This window comes from Physeter macrocephalus, chromosome 18, assembly GCF_002837175.3.
Source record: "Physeter macrocephalus isolate SW-GA chromosome 18, ASM283717v5, whole genome shotgun sequence".
Taxonomy (NCBI): Eukaryota; Metazoa; Chordata; class Mammalia; order Artiodactyla; family Physeteridae; genus Physeter; species Physeter macrocephalus.
The window spans coordinates 8721322-8738926 of NC_041231.1; the positions used below are offsets into that span (position 1 = coordinate 8721322).

Here is a 17605-nt window from a genome sequence, read left to right on the forward strand (position 1 = left end):
TTGCGGTACGCGGGCGTCTCACTGCCGTGGCCTCTCCCGTTGCGGAGCACAGGCTCCGGACGCGCAGGCGCAGCGGCCCCGGCTCACGGGCCCAGCCACTCCGCGGCACGTGGGATCCTCCCGGCCCGGGGCACGAAGCCGCGTCCCCTGCATCGGCAGGCGGACTCTCAACCACTGCGCCACCAGGGAAGCCCTACCTTTTCATTTTTTAATGAGCTTTTAACTTTGAGTGAGGCTGCTTCAAACCCTCCCAGGGACTCAATAGTCCTCCTTCAGGAAGACGTATGTGTGTGTGTTGGGGTGGGTGGCGGTGGTAGTTGTAGGCACTGGGAAACAGAAATAGCAGACAAACTCATCATTAAATTACCCCATTATTCATTTTCACAAGCATAGCCATATTACTTTGATAAGCAGCTACAGTTTTGAAATCAAGCACATTGTTATCATCAGATGAAAATATAAAGCAAGCTAGAAAAAATATATGCAATATATCGACTGGACTCTTAGTTCCATGAGAGAGAGAGGAGGTCCCTGACTTGTTGTCCTGGTGGGTCCCTGTTTTAAAATGTAATTTTTATCATTATTCAGATATGGTAAGGCCAACAGATCAGGAGACGACTGTCACTGAATTACTCACAGTTCCTAAGAGGGGGGCAGACCACACCATGCAGGGCCACAAGGGGAAGCACCAGGGTCCATCAGGAGGCAGAGTGACCAGGGAGTGGGGGAAAAGTGGGCAAGAGCCTTTATTATGGTGTCTCGGGATGGAACAGGTGAAGTGGGGTAAACATCTTTAGGATTGGCTAGTTTGAATAATACTAGTGAGCTCTGGGGCATCAGGGCTGTCCCTACTGGTCTGGCACCTGACCCTGGGGGATTAGGGCTCTGGATTGGTTAGTTTGTATGTGAAAGGTGTTCTCGTGGGAGTTCTTTACTCTCTCTAGGAATTGGCTACCCAGGGAGGGGCAGGCCCTCCAGAGTCAGCAAGACCCCAGAGGTCAAAACATCAGAAACACATCATTAATACAGTGCCCAAGGTCTTGAACAGGTCCTAGTACCTACTAAGGGCTCAGTGGATATTTGCTGAAAGAAGGAAGAGAGGGAAGGAGGAAGGGAGGGGGGAAGTTGGCTTGCTGAGGACACCTCAGATGCCTGTACTATCCTCTCTGGTCCCTTGGGCTATGTGGGAACTCCTTCCCCACGCCCCAGCCATCCAGGAACTCTCCTCCCAAGAAGCACCTCAGATACCTGATTATAGAAATGCATCGAATGGGCTCACCAGGGGGCAATGTTCCAGCCACTTCACCCTCCGAGAAGCAGCTTTTCTATCCATCCGCTCATCACTCCTTTCCAGTCTCAGACTCACACGAGATTTTGTTCCTTTGTTTTTTGGTGCTGTTTGTTGGTTTGTGGATAGGTAATCCTGCACTAAGAAAAAATCCAAACACCACTAAGGGCTGCCAGTGAAAGCAAGCCCCCAACTGCCCTCCCCTTCTCTGTCTCCCCAGCTTGCTGGCACTGTACTCTTGCATCCCTCCGGAGGGAGTCTCTGCATAAGAGCATCACGGTCCATCTCCTGCACCATCACACAGTCCATCTCCTGTACAAATTGTTCTCTTTTTTCACTTAACAATGTATCCTGGGGGCTTCCCTGGTTGCACAATGGTTACGAATCCGCCTGCCAATGCAGGGCACAGGTTCGAGCCCTGGTCTGGAAGGATCCCACTTGCCACGGAGCGACTAAGCCCGTGTGCCACAACTACTGAGCCTGCGCTCTAGAGCCCGAGACCCACAACTACTGAGCCCACACGCTGCAACTACGGAAGCCCGTGTGCCTAGAGCCCATGCTCCGCAACGAGGGAAGACACCCAGTGAGAATCCTGCGCAGCGCAACGAAGAGTAGCCCCCGCTCACCGCAACTAGAGAAAAGCCCACGCGCAGCAACAAAGACCCAACACAGCCAAAAATAAAAATAAATTAATTAAAAAAAAATATATATATATCCTGGAGCTTATTCCACATCCACACATGTGACACTGCCTCGTTCTTTTAAAAGCAGCATAGTACCCCATAGTTCTGGATGGGCCCTAGATGATTTAAGCAAACCTCTCCTGATTGACAGACGACCAAGCTGTTTGCAGTTCTGGCTTCTATAAATCATGCTGCACTGAATACTCTGTGTATACAACCCATGCACAGGTGTGGGTGTCTGTAGGACGAATTCTGGGAAACGGAATTGTCTTGTGGAAGGTACGTACGTGTTAAATTTTCAGGTTGCCAACCAAAGAGATGGTATCGATTTACACCTCCACCACTGTATATGAAAGATAACAGGTCTATGTGTCTGCCTGATTTAATGCTTAGCTAGGATGGCAATTCTTCAAATCCTGGGGTCTGGCTGTGAGATCAAGCCTGGGGACATGAAGTGTGCCTGGGAGTTGGGAAGGTGATCAGGCCATCTCGCCAGACCTCAGTTTCCTCATCTAAAAACAAGGAGCGGACTATAGCTGGTGATCTGAAAGTTCCCTTCCACCTCTAGCCTTCAAAGTCTTTCTGCCTCTCCAGGCCCCTGTGTCCCGATCTGTAAAGTGGGACTAATAGTCCCTACCTCATTTATCTTGAGAGGTAAGGATGATGTAAGGGTGATGTAAGGATGCAGTGAGACGGTGGAGGTACCTGGAAAGTTGGGTGCTCTGTCAAGGAAAGGAGTAACAATGAAACACTTTGGGTTCCCTTGTCAAACCACCGGCGCGGCCTGAGACATACAACAGGTACTCAAAGTTTCAGGCTGAAGAAATATCGTATGGGGAGAGAGAATAATGTTGAGACTGTCCAGAGGTAGGAGATGCCTTCACTGATGTTGTTTGGTCTGCCTAAAATGTGGTTCCCTCTAAGTATGCCTGGCACACTTCTGTCTCTCCAGGAGGGACCAAGGAGCCTGGCACACTGTGGGTGCCCATTAAATGTTTCAGTACGGAGGCTGTACCTAGTACTAGATGTGGCAACTCTCTCCTCCAACGCATCATCTGACTTTGGGGACTGATTGGTGGACAAGCTCTTCGGCATCTATGCTTTTCTCTTCCCTGTATCCCCTCCCCTCTTTTGCCTGGGGGAGGTAGATCCAAAAAAACTTCTCATCAGGGAGTCACAAACTCCAGTGTCCCTCCTCCGTGACTAGAGCCACACATTGGAAGTAGAAAGTGGTGGAGAGAGTAGGGACCAGGATCGGTCAGGCTCAGCTCCAGCTGGCTGCTGTCAGGAGGAAACGCAAGACCACATTTTCCACGAGATTTTCAAGAGAAGCCATAAATCCATATTTTTCCTGAGTTCTCCTGGTTTTAAAATGTTGGTTATTCAGATTTTTTCCCCCCAAAACACTATGGTACTCAAACAAAACCAGCTATGAACTAGTGGTAGCCCATAGGCCATCAGTTTTGGAACTCTGAAAACTGTCTCCCTCCCCCACTGTACGGATGAGGAAATTTGGCCAGAGAGGGGGAGGCATTTTCCAGAGGTGACAGAGTCAAGATCAAAGCCCAGGTCCACATGTCCACTTTCTTCATTTCTCAGTCTCTCCCTTACTCTCCCTCCCTTCGCCACCTCCCGTCTTGACTGTCTCTGTGTCTCTCCGTCTCTGGTGTGTGCCTGCTCTGTATCTCTCTCCGTATGCATCTCTCGGTCTCTGTCTCTCCCTATCTCCGATTTTCTCCTGTGTGCATCTTTGTAATTGTGTGATTCTCTCAGCAACTCTCTCTCTGTCCCCTACACGAGTGTTCTCGAAGACCTTCGAAGCTGGGCGCAGAAACCACCCGGCACCAGCCCCGAATCTGCCGCTTGTGCCTCCTCGCTCCCCCTCCCACCCCCCGCCGCCCCCGCCGTCCCCGCCCCATATTTCCGGCGGAGCTGGCTGGCAGGCGGGCGGGCGGGGTACCCACGGGCCCGGCTGCCGTCAGCGTCCCTTCCCGGCCGCCGCGACCCCTCCCCGCTGACCTCACCCGCGCCGCCGCCTCGCGCAGATATAAGCAGCAGCCCCGCCGAGAAGCTGGCAGCCGGCGTGCCGGGTCCTGCGAGCGCTCCCCGACTCCTGACCCGCCCACTCCAGACACCAAAACTCCGGATCGGAGCCCAGGATTCCGGGCCAGCCCGCGGAGCTCGCGCTGGGCAGGTAACTACCTCCGTCCCTTCTCCCCCGCAGGCCGCGTCTATAGCCCCGGAGAGGGGCCCTCCGCCCGCCTTCGGGTGCGCCCCGCGGAAAGCGGCGGCTTTCGAGCCCGGAGCGCGCCCAGGAGGGGCGCTGCGCTCGTACCCCCGGATCTTCCACAGCTCAGGCCGGGGGCCGACGGAGGCACGGCGCGGGCGCACTGGTGGCGCTCCCTCCCGGGCGGGCACGCACGTCCGGGCCTCTGCAGCGCTCGCGTAGCGCGTCGGGGGAAGGTTCGCATCTTACCCCTGCCGGGGGGGCCAGCTGGGGCAGCGCTGGGCAGGACATCGGCGGGAGATCTTGGGAGTTAGAATTCGAATCCGGACGAATCCGGACGTTGAAACAGAATTTTCGCGGTGGAATCAATCTCAGCCTTAGAATCTCACTCTCAGCGCTAAAATAGGATTTTAGAGGTGGAATTAACGTTGAAATTAGGATTTTAGCGTTAGAATTAGATTCGTAGCCTAGCCATAGAATCTTAGCATTAGAAATACGAGTCAGCGTTGCAACTGGAACGTTGTAGAAGGAGTGTAGGAATGAGAGCGTTGCGCTGGGAAACTTGGGGAGATTTTAGCCTGCAAAGCTGCAGCTAGCATCCTGGCCGTCGGGCCCGCGCTGCAGTCTTGGTGGTTACACTCCTGGAGAGTCAGCCCCAAGCGCTGGCTTCCCCAGCTCCGCGCAGCCTTGAGAAGTGGCGGTGGCGATGGGGCTCCCACGGCTTCCAGGCTCGCGCAGGCAGACCTGGGCGCGGGCAGGCTCTCCAAGCATCCCTGCGGGTGAGGACGCCCAGGACCTGAGGCAGACCCTCCGGCTGTCCCCGCCCCACCCTAAGGTGGCAGGTGGTGCTGAGCCGGAAGGGTGTTTGAACGGTTGGTTCCTCCTGGCCTCGGGGTTCCGCTAGGACGGGAAAATGGGCGATAGAATGGGCTGGGAGGGGCGCGCGGCGCACCTATGCTCTCTCCCTGTCCTCCCTACCCCAGGCGCCGCGATGTCCGGCCCTTGGTTTCTGCTTGCCATGGTTTTGACCCTGACCCTGACCGGTGTCCCCGGCGGCCGCGCACAGCCGGAGGTGGCCCAGCAGGAGGCGGCTATGGCCGCCGAGCAACTGGGCCTGGACGACCTCCTGCGGCAGGCGGAGCCCCTCCTCCTCCTCCGGGAAGACCTCCAGCGACTCCGAGAGGACCAGGAAGACAGCGAATCAGGTGAGGGGCAGGACTGTGTGGGGCTGCGGGTTGAGAGGAGGACGCCCGAGAGGTTCAGGGGAAACTCGGCCGCAAAGGGGAGGGAGCGACTTGGTCATTCAGCCTCTTGCCTTTCAGAAGCTCAGAAACTCCCACTGGCCACACCCTCGGCGGGTGGTGAGTTGACCCTTTCCCGGGACCAGATTCCTTTTCCGTCGCAGTTTCGGGAATATTTCAGAGGGCAGACCTTCAGTAGAAAAGATTCTGCGCCAGGGAGAGAGAGTCTTTTTGTGTGTGACAGCGTTAATTACTACCTACTAGGCACGCATATGCCTGGCACTGTTCTAAGCCCTTCAAACACCTTACCACATGATAGGATCTTCCTAAGCATCAGATAGGTACTGTTATTACCCTCCCACACCCCATTTTACACAGAAGAAAACTGAGGCTCAAAGAAGTTAAGTGAGTTGCTTAGGGTCACACAGCTAGGGAGTGGCGGAGCTGAGGCTGGAACCAGAGGCCTTGCCCTTGACCATCTGTGTGAGTGTCTGCGTGTCTGTGAGACCTGAGAGGCAGGTGCAAGGCCATGAATCTGGGTGAATGCTGTGGGGACCTGCCTTGACTGGGAGGAAGGCTGAAGTGGGCATCTGGGGGTCAGGGGGTCCCTCACTGGCCTCTTTCCTTCCCCAGAGTCCCAGATCTTTCAACCCCATTGGCTCTCCAAGCGTCAGCATCCAGGCAAAAGGGAGGAGGAGTCAGAAGAGGGGGTTGAAGAGGAAGAGGAAGAAGGAGGGGCCGTGGGACCCCACAAAGGGCAGCACACTGGCCGGCAGGAGGATGTGGCTGCATGGTCAGAGGATATAAGCCAGCAGAAGAGGCAGCACCCTGGCCGGCGCTCCTCCTGGCTTGGGTACACTTTCACCAAGAGGCAGCACCCAGGCAGACGGCTGGTGGATCCCCAGACCCAAAGCAGCTGGGAAGAGGAGGAGGAGGAGGGAGAGCCGATGCCTGAGAAACGCCAGCATCCGGGAAGGAGGGCCCTGGGAAGCCCATGTGGGCCCCGGGGACCCTGTGGTCAAGCCAGCCTTCTGCTGGGCCTCCTGGATGACCTGAGCAGGGGCCAGGGGGCCGAGGAGAAGCGGCAGCACCCTGGGCGGCGAGCGGCCTAGGCCAGGGAGCCCCTGGAGGAGTGAGCCCCGTTTCCTGTAAAATCAATTTGCGGTCTAAGAACGTCTTGAGCCCTGTATGCCCTACCCCTCTGTGACCCCCTTTTTCCCTCCTCCTCAGATGCCTGACCACACACCTGAGCCCCTGGTATACACACACATCAAACCCCTGGCCTCACCCGCCTAGTTCAGGGATGTGAGAAAGCCAGCCTATGAGTGAAAACCTCACATTACCCCACTTTGTGCCACCGGCAAGGGGGCAGATCCCAGAGTCCCTCTCACCCCCGCCCCTGCAGGCCTGCTCCCCTCCCTAGGCCTGGCGAAGATGACCCTGCTGTGTCTTCTAAGGGATCCCCAGAGTGGGGCAGGGTGCCTCTGGTGTGAACAGGCAGTGAGGGTGGGTGGGCTTGAAGCCATGATGTCCAAATCCAGCTTCCATCCCTTGCCCATGTGGCAGGGTGTGCCATGTGTAAACTTCACTCCCAGTACCCGGGTCTCCTCCTCTCCCTGGGCATCCTTTTGTGGGTGGGAAGAGCCCTGACCCACAGCTGTGTTCTGCTTGGGGGAAGCATTGTAGGTGCTGCTGTGCTGTGTGGTGGCTGTGGGAATAAACATGTGCAGGAATTTGTTAACAGCACCTTGGAAGTCACGGCTTGTATGTAACCCTCTAGGCACCTTTCCCCTATCAATGACAATAAAACCTGCATCTGGATAATCTCGGTTCGTTGCAGTTCTGCCTCAGCTGGTGTGGGATTTCTCTTTTCAGCATTGAGAGGGGACAGGCTGAGAGCTCCCCAGTTCTGCTGAGAAGGGAATCAGGGACCTTGGCAAGGTGAAAGGTCCTCTTCACTGTCCCCATCTCAGAACAAGCTTGGGAGGTGGACTGGAGCTCTGGAGCCCATTTGACACCGGGGGAGACTGAGGCCTGGCGGTGAGGAAGGGCTTGCCAGAAGACACACAGCTAGCTGGGGTAGAGCCATGGGTGTGAGAGGCAGCTCAGGACACTGCCTTGAGTTTGCCTGATTGCTAGAGGGCTGGTCTGGCTCAGGTTTGTAATCGTCATTGTTCTGTGGCAGGAACCTACAGCCTGTATCATCTGGCAGGCACAGTGAGGAGAAAGGAACAGGCTGTGGTTGGCTACTCAAGCCAGGGACCTTCTGGGGCCAGGCAGGGAGGCCGGCTGGGTGTAGGATAAGAGGGAGTGGTGGAGACTTGGGCTAACATGAAGAGGCCATCTGAAGACACTTGAATCCAAAAACTTTGACATCATGTGAATCAAATAATAATAATAATAGTAACATATAGCCAACACTTATTATGTGTCAGGCAGTTCTTATGCACTTCACATATATTAATTCCTCTACTCCTCACAATAATCCTAGGCATTACTATGATTATGCCAAATTTCCTAACAAGGAAACCAAGGTACAGAAAGGTTAAGCAATTTGTCTGAGACTGAGTTTGGCTCACTCATTTCCACTTCGCTACCTCTGACTCAAACTCTGAAATCTCCTCAGGACTTAGACTCTGCATTGGACACCCTCTTTTTGGTGGGCAGATGGGCTATTTGGCTTTTCTGCAAATAGTTTTTGGTCACCTTCTTGGGGAGGGAGAGGAGGGATTGGAAGAGTGTCTGAGACTCTGCTCCTCTCCTCAGGGAACCGCAGTTCAGGTGAGGTGGGGTTGGAGGGAGACTCGGGGCTTATAAAATACACTCACACCCACCATCTCCATTAATATTCTCAGAAGCCTGCTGAAGAATTGAGCATTTGATGGATATTTCTATTTTCTGATGAGGGACCCAGCACAGAGGTTAGGTGCCCCGAGGTGCCTGAAGGTAGAGTTGGCCTTTCCTCTGGGCCCTCTGGCTTTCTTCACTGGCACCATCAAGGCAATCAGTGCCCTAGCAGGAAACCCTCTGCTCACAGACTCCCCTTGAAGGCGGACACCCTAATACCGGTAATATGGGCCACGTACAGAGCACTTCCTGAATGCTCAGCGCTTACAGACACTTTCTCATCCAATCCTATGGCCACCCCAAAAGGCTGTCATGTCCTTTTGAAGTTGAGTTGCAGTTGAGTGTGGAGAAGTGAAGTACTTGCCCAAGAATACACCCAACCCTCTCCTCCTTCCAAACTTGCTTGGTGTGGCTGCTGTTATTACCTCCTCAGATATGGGACAATTTGAAGAGTGAGAAGCCCATTCCCCAGCCACTTAACATTTCCCCTCTGCCCCTGAGTGTGATCAGACCAGTGCAGCATGATGGAAAGGGTCTGGGCATTGGCTTCAGTCCTGGACAAATGATTAAACCAATTTGAGCCTCAGTCTTCCCATCTGTAAAATGGGCACAGTAATCCCTACACCTGTCTCAGAGTTGTTCAAAGGAGTAAATGAGATGGAGCAATAGACGTCCAGCTCCAAGCATAGTGCCTAGCACCAAGTAAACCCTTATAAATGGCATCTTTAGCTCTAGTGCTCCAAGAGCAGAAGGGACCCAAAACTGAGCCTTGCAGACACACTTGTTCCTTCCTTTGTTCATTCTCCAATCACATACACAAGAAAGAAAAAAAGTAAAAACCCAGACACGGGGGCCTTATTGCGAGTTCTTGTCAGGCACTGGGGCTTTATCCTTAAGAAAGTCTGCATGCTGCTCCCCAGATACCTCTGTCCTTCCCCGTCTCACACACATGCCTTTTGCTTGGCCTAGGATGCTGTGGCAGAGATGCTGCATGTGCTTCCCTACATTTCCCAGCCTCCCTTGCAGTTGGCATGGAGTCATATGACTAGTCCTGGCCAATGGGCTGTGAGCTGGAGTGTCAGTCTGGGGCTGTGGCAGTTAGAGCCCCTTAACCGTTTTATTCCTGCTAAGGAAGCCTGGGAGCCTACCGGTTGAGACAGCAGAGCATATGAGGGAGGGATTCTGAGCCCTGGCATCACCAGATGGAAGTTAGATCAGACTTCTCACATGGAAGAAATAAACTTGTGTTGTATTAAGTCAGGGTTTCTTTGTTACCACAGCAAAACTTAGCCAATTCTGACTAACACAGATGCCTCCCACCTTGTTCTCTCTTCACTGAAATCCTTCCCATCTTTCCCTTCTCATATGTGTCTGCTTTTATCAAAGCTGCCTAAATAAGGGCCTGGCATGAAGTCGGTGCTCAATATATATTTGTTGAATGGATGTTCAAAGCTTCAGGTCACTTCCATTTTAGTTTCCTAGACTGACTCCCAGCCCTTAAGGGGCTCCCCATCCAGTGGGGAGACAGGTGACCACTTCGTAGTTAGCAAAGCATGCAAGGTAGACACAGATGGCAGAACAAATTGGTCTGGCTGGGCAAAGCAGGCTTCCGCGAGGAGGAAACATCCAAGCTGAGTCAAAGGATAAATAAGAGATACGATATTTCAGGCAGAAGGAAAGAGCATGGACAAAGGCTCAGTGGGAAGAAATCAGTGTTCTTAGAGGTGTTAACACGGGCAATCTGGGGTGTTTTGGCCCATTCCTTTCCTCCTTCACCCTATCTTCTAGCCCTGATTGCCAACCCTTAGAAGTGTGAGAAAGCAGTGCAGTTTGGGGTGGAATCAGGGAAGCCTTCCAGGGGGAAGGGGCACTTGAGGTGAGCTCTGAAGGATGAAAGACAAAGGAAAATTTTCTTAAGCACTTACTCTGGGGCCAGACATCAGGAAAAGCACTTTTATCCCACTGCCCAGCACATAGTAGGTAATTTGTAAATATCTGTTGAATCTGTTAATCACTCATCATAGTCAACTCCAGTTCAGAGAAAAGGAAACTAAGAGAGAAGTAAGGTGACTTTTCTCAGCTCATAAGTCTGAAACTTGGGGGTTGCCTCTATGCCTCCCCTCCCCTAGCATCCAATTTTTATCGTGTCCTATAAATTTTACCTCCTGGATATATCTCAAGTCCACCCATTTTGTCCCAGTTCCTCTGCCACCACCCGGATCCCGGCCACCGTCATTTGCTGGCCTCTGGCTTCCACCCTTGTCCCCCAAGCCCATTTTCCACACAGCAGCCAGAGGGAAGCGGATCTGACCATGGCAACCACCCTGCTTAAGACCTGTCAGCAGCTTCCATGTCGCCTAGAATAAAATCCAAACTCCTTACCATGGCCTGCCCATTCTCTTTCCTGAACACACATCAGGGCCTTTGTCCACGTTGTTCCCTCTGTCTGGAGCCTCCTTTTCTCCTGCTCCTCACATTGCCCGGGTCACCTCCTAGGGTGCTTCCTGAACTGAGGAGGTTGGAAAGCAAAAGCTGCATTTCCAAGGCTCCCTTGCAGCTAGAGTTTTGGAAGCACGGTAAGCTCTTGTGTGAGATTGGGAAGGCCACTTTGACGATTCCTGCTGGAAAGCAAGGTGGTAATGATTTGTTTCTGCAGCAGCTTCCTGCTGTCCAGACTCCAGCTCTCAAGTATCTAGAGGCAGTTGTTGATAGTGGCTTTCTGGACAGCTTCATAGCTATGGTAGTATGTTCTTTTCTCTTTTAAACAACTTTATTGGGTGTATATTTTACATATCATAAGATTTATTCATTACAGGAATACAATGCAATGATTTTTAGTAAATTTACCTAGTGGTACAACCATCAGCATAAATCAGTTTAAGAACATTTTCAGACCCCCAATAAAATCCCTGTATCCATTTACAATTAATCTCTCTCCCCACTCTCAGCCCCAGGCAACTACTAATATACCTTCTCTCTATCAATTTGCCTTTTCTGGATATTTTATACTAATAGAATCCATAATACGTGGTCTCTTATGCCTGGCTTTTGCCAATTGGTGTAATGTTGAAGTTCATCCATGATGTAACATGTTTTGTTACTTTGTTCTTTTTGATTGCTGAATAGTATTCCAAGCAGTGGGTTCTTTTTTAAAAAATATTTATTTATTTATTTGGCTGTGTCTCAGTTGTGGCATGTGGGGATCTTCGTTGCGGTGCACTGGCTCTCTAGTTGTGGCTCACGGCTTAGTTGCCCCACAGCATGTGGGATCCCCGACAAGGGATCGAACCTGCGACCCCTGCATTGGAAGGTGGATTCTTAACCCCTGGACCACGATGGAAGTCCCCAAGTAGTGGTTTCTTAACTTGATGATTCCAATGGCAGCCTCCTCATTTCCCAGTTTCCTGATTAGAAGACTGGGAAACAGCTTCCCTGGCAGGGCACTTCTGTGGTATTTTTCTGCAGGACTGCTCCCCAAGCTCTGACAATTTCATAAGAACTTTATTCCAAGAGTGATATTCAAGATATTCAACAACTGGTACAAGACAGGCATCAGCCAATCAGGGCGCATGTCCAATCAGAATGGACAGGTTCTGACAAACCTGTGAGGCCACAGCAGTGCAACTAGCTGAACACCAGCCCTGCTATGTTAAATTAACTTTTCCGCTTAACATCCCCAGAGCGAGTGATATCTGTATACTCTGCCGACTCCTGACGATTCACACGAGGTAACTCCTCCTCCTCCTCAGCTGTCATTTCAGACAGCACTTTGTTGGGATGTGGCACTGCGTCTCGCCCCTTCCTTGCAGCTGTCACAGTTTGTAATTATATCTGTCTTAGGCTGGTTCCCCCAGTACCAGAGACCAAGACGAGGACTTGAGTGCGAGTGGTTTACTTGGAGGGTGATCCCAGGAAGCAATGGTCTCGGAGAGGGGGAGGGAATCGGGAAAGGGAAGGAAGTGAATGTAGATGCATTAGTGAGCAGGGTTTCCTTGAGAAACTAGAAGAGGCCTCAGTCTCCCACTTGACAGGATGAGGAAGCTGGAGATTTTCTTCTGATTCCCATTGATCAGGGGTTGAGGGCTGCTCCTAGGGATGTTAACTCCCTGGCACTTCCAGCTTGCCCCAAGCACTGACCACTAGAGGCCCTTAGGTGAAGAATCTTAGGATGCTATTGTGTGTACCGCAAAGGTGAGGGCTGAGGGTATGGAGTGAGGGACGAGCAGTGTCTGCCAGTCTTCTTGGGCGATTTTTTCATAAATGCCTCCTCCTTCACCAAACTCTGCGCTCCACAAAGCAGGGACCACTCCTGTACCCCCAGCACCGAGGACAGTGCCGGCACAGGGCACGTGCTCAGCAAACACTTGTCGAATGTGTGAATGAAGGTGGAGATGGGATATGAGATCAGGCCTGCCTGACCGGGAGCTGGAGGGGCAAACCCAAATGTTGCAGGGTGCTACGCAGTCACTAAAACCTGTGAGCCTGGCCTCAAGGGTGGCCCCGGAGCTGAGAGCTTATGTTGTGACCCAGTGTAACCTCTGCGCAATTACTCTGCCTTTTAAAATGCCTTAGAGGACATCTAACAGCCCTCTACAGGTGCCGGTTTTTACCTCTACACTGTGCCACCAAGAACCTCCTTTGTGCAGGGACTTTCCACTCACGATTTACACCCCTACTTTATGGGTGAGAGATGTCTGGTTTGGAGAGGTGAGGCAACTCACCCAAGGCCACACATCTCACGTGGGTGGTACCAGCAGGCTCACCCCAGTTCTGTAGACTCCAAGGCCAGTGGTCTTTCCTCTATCCCTGCCGTCCCTCACTCAGGCAGCTTTAAAAGCCGGGAAACATTCTTTCAAGGAGCTGCCTCTCACAAATTCAGTGAAGCCTCTTGTCCTGCCTTGCTGTGAACCATCCCGATGTCACGACTTCCTCTGATATGTTCTTTAATTAATTCTCTCTGCGAACCTTATTTTGATTAATTAGATGCAATCAGAGGACTGGTTTGCTGAGAGACTCAGTTCCTGCTCAGGCCTCTTGGGTGGTGGAACATGTGGGGCTTCTTACCTGAAGGATGTTGGCAATTAGAGCCCATTTCAATCGCCCGGGTATGAGCTAACTGCCTTGGAGAACATCAATTAGCTCGGCGGCTAAACTGCGCTGAGAGTTATGGGTTACCAAGGGGACCTGTGGTCAATGCCAGGATTTAAGTGGCTCTAGTCTTTGGGGATCATCTTTCCTGAATCGCGGCCACGTTCTGGGCCTGGTGATTATCGGCAGGCTGATTAGACCCTGTCCATTGTGGGGAGTGACTTCCTAATCGCCAGCTGCCGAGGAGGAGAGCTTCCCGGCACCGACGCAGGTACACCCTGTTTGACGTGCCACAGGCTGACGGGCCCGTGTCAGGGGTGGTGGCCGCTTTAGGCCTATGGCCAGAGAGGTGGCACAGGGCACATGTCAGGCTCAGTCCGGTGCCCCCTGGGAGGAGTGTGGCGTCTCAGGGCAACCCTGGAGGACGTGGAACCCCAGGCCATCCTTGGGAGGTTGAACATTATCTCTGAGGAGATGCCCAACCTAGGAAGAAAAGGGAGCCCCTGCTAGTGCCAGACTCTGAGCTAATAATCGTAACGGTCAGTGTTCATTGAGCACTTACTATGTGTCAGGCACTGCTCTAACCACTCCACAGGAAGCAGGGCATTCAACCCTCTCAAGGAGAAAACAGAGGCACAGAGAGGCTAGGCCACTTGCCCCACATCTGAGATTTACACCCAGCCAGGCTGCTTCCAAGCTGAGCAGCTATGGATGGAATGCGGGCTCTCCTGCGACACTGCTCTGATGACCCCTCAGGTCCTAAAACCCTTTCAGGGGAACCGTGAGGTTTTCACTTTCCTGACTACATATCTGTGGGAGGCTTTCATATGCTTCAACCAAAATTTAATCTGTTGAGTACATGCAGAAGCAGATAAGAGAATCCAGTTGTCTTCTCTTAAGTCAGACAATTAAACAATTTGTAAAAATGTAAACCAATGCCACTTTTCTCACAAAACTATATTTTCCATGAGAATATATGTTATGTTAACACATCATGGATTTGCCAGTTATTTTTAAACAAACAAATATTAAAAATTCTCATTTTACTTCCTAATATGGAAAATATCAATAGATATAATCAACAGTTCTTTGGGGGAGTGTCAATAATTTTTAAGTGCATGAAGGGGTGCAGAGAGCAATGAGGTCGAGACACACTGATACACACATACTATCTTAAGAAGAGCTGGACTTAGCACTCCTGTGTGTTAGACACTGTTCTAAGGGCTTTATGTATTTTGACCTACTTAGTCTTCACACCCGGGAGGTAACTATTACAATTATCCACATGGGGAAACTGAGGCACAGGGCGGTTAAATCTCTTGCCCCAAGGCCACAACCAAGACAGGGCAGAGCCCAGCTGCCAACCTAGGTCTCCAGGCTCCAGGTCTGAGCTCTTGGCCATGGCTCTGCACCCTGCTTCTGGGCAGCATTGCTCACCCCGGCAGGGAGGTCAGCATGGAGCTCAGGGCTTACTGCTTTTAATGGCATCATCCTAAGTTCCCCATGATAAGGACATTTCTGCACAAAGAGATGCAGCACTTTGCCTGGACCACACAGCCAAGGGGGCAGGGGGGTGCTCCTGACTCCCCAGTTCTGAGCCAGCCCCAGGCCCCACCTCCTCACTGCCCCAACAGTGACCGGCTCAGGGATGGGCCACACCAGGCCGATGAGAGCTGGCTTCAGGGCTTCGGTGGGAGCTGTGGTCCAGAGGCTGTCTTTCCCCTCACAGGTTGCTAAACTGGTAGGATGTTAGCCGCAGGAGGCCACCTGGCCAGGGCAGAGCAAGAAACTGGCTGAGAATCTTCACCACTCAGAAGACAGCCAAGCACTGGAGAGACAGACAGATGTCTGGTGACTGTGAGACCTGGATCCAGCCGTACCTTACACCCTTGGCCTTTTTGCTTACATGAGCCAATAAATTCCGTTTTTTCTCAAGTCACTGGTGTTTCAAATATAACACAACAAGTTTAACATAATCTATAAATGTCACCCTCCTTGAGCACATTTTTAAAGACTGCCTGGATGCAGCTCTTCAAAGGTTGGATGTCTGTGCTTCCCTCGAACCCAGTAATTCTTGGCGATTCTATATTTTAAATATCTCGGGAGATTTCTGGCTGAAAAAAAAAATGACTCCAGAGGAAACAGATAATTCTGAAAACAGAAAAGGAGAAATAAGACAAAATACAGCATCCAGGGAATTCCCCGGTGGTCCGGTGGTTAGGACTTGGCGCTTTCACTGCCGTGGCCCAGGTTCAATCCCTGGTTGGGGAACTAAGATCCCGCAAGCCAAGTGGCACGGCCAAAAAAATAAATAAATAAAATAAAATACAGCATCCATAAAACGAGTACAAGATGATACAGTAACGGATCAGTCAGGGAATGAGAAAAAACTCGGAAATTAAAAATAGGATTGCTAAACATCTTAGAAATGCATATTTTTCTTCAATCGCACTACCCCTGCCCTAAACCTAGGGCTGTTCTTCTCCTCCCTTACCTGGTCTGTTGCTGTCTCTGTTTCTTCATCTCTTCTGACTGCTGAATATCCTTCTTTTTGGCCAGCAGGGTGATCTTTTAAAAACATGAACTTCATTATATTTTCCTGCTTAAAAACTCTGATGAGTCTTCATTTCCTTCATAATAGAAGTCATTCATGGGACTTCCCTGTGGCGCTATGGCTAAGACTACCGATGCAGGGGGCCCGGATTCGATTCCTGGTCAGGGAACTAGATTCCACACGCATGCCGCAACTAAGAGTTTGCATGCCACAACTAAGGAGCCCAGGTGTTATAACTAAGGAGCCCGCCTGCTGCACCTAAGACCCGATGCAGCCAAATAAATAAATAAATAAATATTAAAAAAAAAAAAAAGTCGTTCATGTCCAGAACGAGTGGCAGACACTGTTAATTGCCTTCTCAACAGACATTTCCCCTATTTCTTCCTGGTTTTGTTCAGGTATCAAGCAGCCACATGTCTCCAAAGAGGTGACTCTTCATTGGTCTAAGCCAATCATGAAAATTCCATTCTCTTGCCAGTGATCTGTTTAGGGGTGTTTGTGTCACTTAGCGAAACATGAGACGTCAGTGGGGGAAAAATGGGGTCCTTGGAGAAAAGTTTGTTGTTGATAAAACAGAGGCACCATGGGAAAAAATAAGCCCTCTTCTGCTGCTTAATGTCATAATGTTCTCAAGTGATATCTGGAACTCTGGCAGCCATTTCATGACCATGAGGGCAAAGCCTGAGATAGAAGTCAACCCACCGGGAATGGCAGAGAGGAAAGATGGGTACATCTGAGTCCCTGGCAATGTCATTGAGTCACGTAGAATTAACCAACCCTGGAGGCGCCACATCTCCGAACATCTTGTTATGTGGGATAATAAAACTGACTCATTGTTTAAACCACTTCTACTTGGGGCTTCTGTTACTTGTGGCCCAAAGCACCCTAACTGCTATAGAACCTGACATTTTAGCTTCGTCATCTGCCACATCCCAGCTCTCATGCTTCCCCACCCTTTGCTGTCGCTTGTCTTAGCTGTGCCCTCTCCCCAGACATGCCACACTCTTTCCTGCCTCTGCTTCTTTGCTCCCATCTTTCTGTCTGCTGGGAATGCCCTTGCCTACTCATCCTTTAGTACCCAGTGACTCAATGACACTACTGCCTCTGGGATGTTCCTGACACCCCTGGTTGGGTTGGATGACCCTCCTCTATGCTTCCAGCTCCCCCTTCACGCCACTGACCACCAGGTAGCATGTCTATTCCCCATTGAAGTGTGAGATCTTTGAGGGGGGGTGAAGAATCGTGTCCCTAGGACTCAGGAAGGATGCTTCTCATGTCCTCTGTGGTAGGAGGAAATTGCCTCCAAATTTATGCTCGTGTTTATGTGTTTATGGGGTAGAATGAGCTGCTTAAAAGCCAGGCTTTGGAATCCAGCAGGCCTGGTTCTGAGTCTGAGCTCGACCACTAACCAGCTGTGTGGCTTCTGATGGCTAACAGCCTCTCTGCGTCTCAGTCCCCCACCGCCAAGCGGAGACGGCAAAACCTAGGGAGTCGTGAAGATTTAATCAGACGAGGCATGTAAATCATTTAATTTAGGGCCTGACACATAGTAAGTTACTCACAAATGCCAGCTCTTGGGATTACCACTATATTAGTTTGTATTTGTTTTTGTTGGGGGAAGAGTTTTGAGCTTTCATATAATTCTCAAAGGGGTCTACAATCCAGGAAGGTCAAGAA

The 17605-nt window shown here is 51.3% G+C and overlaps 1 protein-coding gene across 2 annotated transcripts; it reads left to right on the forward strand.

The window, feature by feature from the left end:
- Positions 1-4040: 4040 nt before the first annotated feature.
- Positions 4041-7248, forward strand: TRH (thyrotropin releasing hormone). 2 transcript variants are annotated; one of them, XM_055079819.1, is made up of 4 exons: positions 4041-4165; positions 5182-5403; positions 5521-5559; positions 6073-7248. In XM_055079819.1, exons 2-4 carry the CDS (start codon positions 5190-5192, stop codon positions 6549-6551), a joined length of 732 nt encoding a protein of 243 aa, XP_054935794.1. In that variant the 5' UTR covers positions 4041-4165; positions 5182-5189; the 3' UTR covers positions 6552-7248. The 2 variants fall into 2 exon arrangements, with proteins under 2 accessions (XP_054935794.1, XP_023979543.1); XM_024123775.3 differs by lacking the exon at positions 5521-5559.
- Positions 7249-17605: the final 10357 nt, after the last annotated feature.